This window comes from Vicia villosa, linkage group LG1 (genome assembly GCF_029867415.1).
Source record: "Vicia villosa cultivar HV-30 ecotype Madison, WI linkage group LG1, Vvil1.0, whole genome shotgun sequence".
Lineage (NCBI taxonomy): Eukaryota > Viridiplantae > Streptophyta > Magnoliopsida > Fabales > Fabaceae > Vicia > Vicia villosa.
Genome location: NC_081180.1, coordinates 94,458,439 through 94,463,261, shown reverse-complemented (window position 1 = coordinate 94,463,261; position 4,823 = coordinate 94,458,439). Strand labels below are relative to the sequence as shown.

The 4,823-nt window shown below is 33.5% G+C and overlaps 1 protein-coding gene across 1 annotated transcript; it reads left to right on the top strand.

Annotated features, from left to right (window-relative positions):
• The first annotated feature begins 1,583 nt into the window (after positions 1-1,583).
• On the top strand, positions 1,584-4,069 carry LOC131612688 (beta-carotene hydroxylase 2, chloroplastic-like). The gene is made up of 7 exons (XM_058884455.1): positions 1,584-2,125; positions 2,221-2,283; positions 2,376-2,447; positions 2,610-2,744; positions 2,832-2,957; positions 3,061-3,117; positions 3,758-4,069. Exons 1-7 carry the CDS (start codon positions 1,724-1,726, stop codon positions 3,833-3,835), a joined length of 933 nt encoding a protein of 310 aa, XP_058740438.1. The 5' UTR covers positions 1,584-1,723; the 3' UTR covers positions 3,836-4,069.
• Positions 4,070-4,823: the final 754 nt, after the last annotated feature.

Here is a 4,823-nt window from a genome sequence, read left to right as displayed (position 1 = left end):
CATCAAGAAAGGCCTCATCGAGATTACCTTCTCGGAAAAATATAGAAACAGTAGAAGAATAAACAAAATCCGCTTACAAAGGTCTAAAACCTCCTTTAAATTTTGACTCATGATGTATACGATGTTTTCCAAATGCATGGAAGAAAAATGTCAAAGGAAGAGAGATAGTAGTGAAATGGGAGAGGCACTCCAAAGAATAAGAAACCAACTCTTCAAAAATTATGAGATGACATAATAAATCCTAGGCTTAATTGCAATTTTGGTCCCCATATTATCCATTTTTTTGGGTTTTGGTCCCTCTATTTTAAAATCCGGAATTTTAGTCCCTATATTTTAGTTTTTTGAGGATTTTGGTCCCCCTGCAAATTCAAAGGCAATTTTAAATGAAATGACACTCACGTTGATGATGTGTCAGTGTCAGTTCAACAATGAACTGTTCAAAAAAACTAATTTTATTTAAGATTTATGTTGAATATGTCATCAATTTGAGTTTCATTTTATTAAAAATTGCCTTCGAATTTGCAAGAGAACCAAAATCCTCAAAAAACTAAAATAAAGGGACTAAAATTCCGGATTTTAAAATAGGGGGACCAAAACCCAAAAAAATGATAATAGAGGGACCAAAATTGCAATTAAGCCTAAATCCTATTAACGTTTCAAATCACTTACATATAACACTTAAGTGTTTCGGTTTCCAATGGTCATTATTAGAGTACCTTCGAAAAGACATTTGAAGCATAAGACACATTAAAGGCGCAAATTCTCAAGGAACCATAACGTGTCCCCTCGACATTTTAGAGTAGTTGAAGGAACGACCGACAGCCCAGGCAGATGTGGCAAATCCTTGCACCGCCATGCAAAAAACGGGTTTGGGGGAAAGTGTTCAGAGAAGATTATAATTTATAATGGTCCTCCACCGACCACTCCGAAAGAATTACAATTCGTGTAGAACCTTCGTAGTACATGAGAGCTACCGTACACACGAATACAGGTGATCCAAATCTCAGATTCATCAAACGGATCTTCGCATTACACGCCTAACAGATAATAGATTGTTGTACTTATAATTTCAATTTTAAGTACACAATTTCAAATCCAATTTTCAGTCACTCTTCTCGTTCATATATTGACTTAAGCGTTGAAGTGTTAACTTTGCAGATTAACCTTCTCTCCATCACATACATCAGAAGCTATGATCTACTATCTATAATTCTTTGTAGTTACATATTCTCATTTCATAGATCCAATAACAGATCAGTAATTGAGTTTGACATTTTCTCACAAACTTATAGTAATTTATTTTTATTAATTTATTATCTTTTTATATAAATTAATTCGAATAAATCATTGCATAAAATTTTATTTGAATTCATGAAATGTGATGAAATAAATGGCATGTCATAAAACACATTAAAATTTCATGGTTTGAATTATTTATCACTTTCTTTTATTTATTATTTTCATCAAATTTAGAGTTTTAAAATAGTTTCTTATTTTAAAATATCTTTAATTTTCCACTAGTTTCTATGTAGTTTTTGTATTTGAAATATACCGACCATCACTCCACTTCTTCTATTTCATTTCATTCTTTTGTTGTTTCACACTCAGCACTCACACTCCACAAACTTGTGGTTTATATTCATCCAATCCATCCCATTGGTCTCTCTCTCTCTCTCTCTCTCTCTCTCTCTCTCTCATTTTCCTAGTCTAACCTTTCATCTCCATGGCGGCAGAACTTTCCACTGCCACAACCTTAAAGCCCTACAACATCCTCCAAACCTCAAGCTCTTCCTCTAAAACAACCTCAACAATATTCTTCACCCCCTTAACAAGCTTTCGTCATAAAACACTCCTTAAAACCCAAAGAAGATCAAGAATAACGCCCTTTACCGTTTGTGTTATAATGGAGGATCCAAAACACACAACCCAAATCAACGCAGAAGAAAAAACAGAACTTTCCAATAATAAACCCAACCCTCAATTGCGTCAATTGTCAGTATCACAAAAAATGGCAAGAAAGAAGTCACAAAGGTCCACTTACCTTGTTGCCGCTGTAATGTCTAGCTTTGGTGTTACCTCTATGGCAATCTTAGCAGTTTATTATAGATTTTCATGGCAAATGGAGGTACATAAATTCCTCAAACTTAGATGATGATAATGATGACTTTTTCTAATTTACTTTCAATTAAAACATTCATTTTAACATTGGTTTTTGAATAGGGTAGTGGAGAAGTTCCTTGGTCTGAAATGTTTGGCACATTTGCACTCTCAGTGGGTGCTGCTGTAAGTCTGGATTCTTCTTCAATTCAGCAATTAAAAACTAAATTGTGCATTTTTTGATGTTGATTTTCAATTGGGTATGTTTGATTTTTCAGGTAGGTATGGAGTTTTGGGCAAGATGGGCTCATGAGGTTCTATGGCATGCTTCCTTGTGGCACATGCATGAGGTCTAGTCTCCCCCTTTTCTCTCTAGTTTCACATGCCATGTTTCACTTTACTCATTTTAGTACTACTCTCGCACTCGCCCAAACACATATCTGTGCATTAGTACTGGTATGATAGTATCTAATTAATAGTATTGAATCAAAGATGAATTTGAATTTTTGCAGTCACATCATCGACCAAGAGAAGGTCCATTTGAGCTTAATGATGTTTTTGCAATAATTAACGCTGTTCCTGCAATTGCTCTTCTCTCATACGGTTTTTTCAACAAGGGATTGGTTCCTGGACTCTGTTTTGGTGCAGTAAGTTTATCTTACTTTTTTAATCCCTTAATTAACGGTTTCATTAGGATCTGTTTAGAGAAAATGACATCCTTATCTTTGGAGTAGGGTCTTGGGATTACAGTGTTTGGGATTGCTTACATGTTTGTCCATGATGGATTGGTTCATAAGAGATTCCCTGTGGGTCCTATTGCTAATGTGCCTTACTTTACAAGAGTTGCTGCTGCTCACCAAGTAATAATTAATTACTAATTAACTGTTGTTTTAATATTAATCATTGCTTGAATAGTGCTGATTATAGGATCTGATTTCTGACTTTGATTTTGTTTGTTTGCAGCTCCATCATTCGGACAAATTCAAAGGGGTGCCATACGGGCTCTTTTTAGGCCCAAAGGTCAGCCATATTCGTATTCGATTTTCCTAGGCTTTTTCAGATGTTCGTTTAACTATTTTAGAATTGAAAAAAAAAATACCAGCGACTTGATAATTCATCTCATAAGCCTTAGGAATACTTTGGAACAGTAAAAAAAAAAAAACGTAATAGATTAGATACATAGAGAGCACTTGACTTATAGCACCAATTAGAGTCACAGAATCCTTTGTGGCTGAGGTAAGACGAGGAACCGAAGCAGCGACCACATCTTTGTTTGGCAGACTTTGGTGAATCTTAGGACATGTAAGGTAGTTTAAAACATCTTTTCTTAATCACCATTTCCTTCATCATATTCATATGAGATGGATTGGTTTGGTTCTCTTCATCATAATCGTTTTCTTCTATAGTACGATTATTCACCATACCGTTCTTTTGGCCATGTTTCTTTTATCTTATAAGTTGGAGATGTGACACACATTGCCTTAGAAGTAGAGTTTTTTCAATTTCGTCTGGATTCCAGTGGTGTGTCCCATCACACGACACTTCGAGAGATAACGGCATCCAATGAGTTGTTAATCCATTGCATTATCATGTTATTGTAGCCAAATTTGGATGGTTTTTGTGATTGCTAATAACAAACCGGGTGACAAAATATGTGCAGGAAGTTGAAGAAGTAGGAGGACTAGAAGAGCTAGAGAAAGAGATAAGTAGAAGAACAAGATCATATACTGGTTCATGACAAATCAACTACTAGTACTATAATTGTTTTAAAGAATTTTGAGTATGGAGAGCAATTCAATTCAATTATTGAAATGATTGAATACGCATGTTTGTTTGTACAGTTTTAGTCATTAATACGAAATTCTAAAAGACTGCAAAAGAAATTTATCAACAAATAGACTCAGACTCGACGAGCAATTTAGATTCGAGTTAAATCTTTTTGATTTTAAGTTAACATATTTTTTGTTCCAAATATTTGATACTGATGGATTGTTCAAATAGAATTACGACTACTACTAGTGAAGTGCAACTACATAAAAGGAAAATGACCAAGAACTAGTATAAAAATATTGCTTGAATTAAAATTGAGTGACATAAATTATCCTCATTGTTTTGAAGATTGTAAATTTTGAGAGTATGTATTAGCATCTTATGAACTAGTATTTTCGAAATAAATGAAATTTCTATTCTAGAGGCTAATCTTTATTTATAACAAATGGTCTCATTTGCATGTTTGACACATGGAAATAAATGAAAATACTTGGTGTTTTAAAAATCGGACCGGTCATCAAACTGGTTAGGGTACTGGGTCACTGGTTCATTGGTTTAACCTCTAGGTCACTGGTTGAACCGCATGACTAAATAAGATTAAAACGGGTAACTCGGTTGAATAAACTGGTCTCTATTGCAATACTATATATTTATTAAATTGATCGAACCAGATGATTTAGTCTCTAAAAAATATCAAAACACTCACAAAATTTTATAATTTTATAATTTCACATGTTTATTCTTTACATTGAAATTCTAAGTATAATCATGCTCACGACAAAATAATACAAAATGTAAATTTAAATAAATTTTAAATTAGGTATAATTGCAAGCAGGAAAAAAGTTGTTCCAAATAAGGTTTGAATAAAGTCTAATTATATTATATTTTAGTTATATTTAAAAAAAAATCATGAAAATAACGTCGATTTGTGCGGGAAAAAAGAGCATGCATTTTA

Bases quoted from the DNA above. Each gene is read 5' to 3' on its own strand.
- LOC131612688 (XM_058884455.1), top strand. From the start codon at position 1,724: ATGGCGGCAGAACTTTCCACTGCCACAACCTTAAAGCCCTACAACATC. The intron at 2,126-2,220 runs GTACATAAATTC...GTTTTTGAATAG, and splicing joins GATTTTCATGGCAAATGGAG to GGTAGTGGAGAAGTTCCTTG. The intron at 3,118-3,757 runs GTCAGCCATATT...AAATATGTGCAG, and splicing joins GGCTCTTTTTAGGCCCAAAG to GAAGTTGAAGAAGTAGGAGG.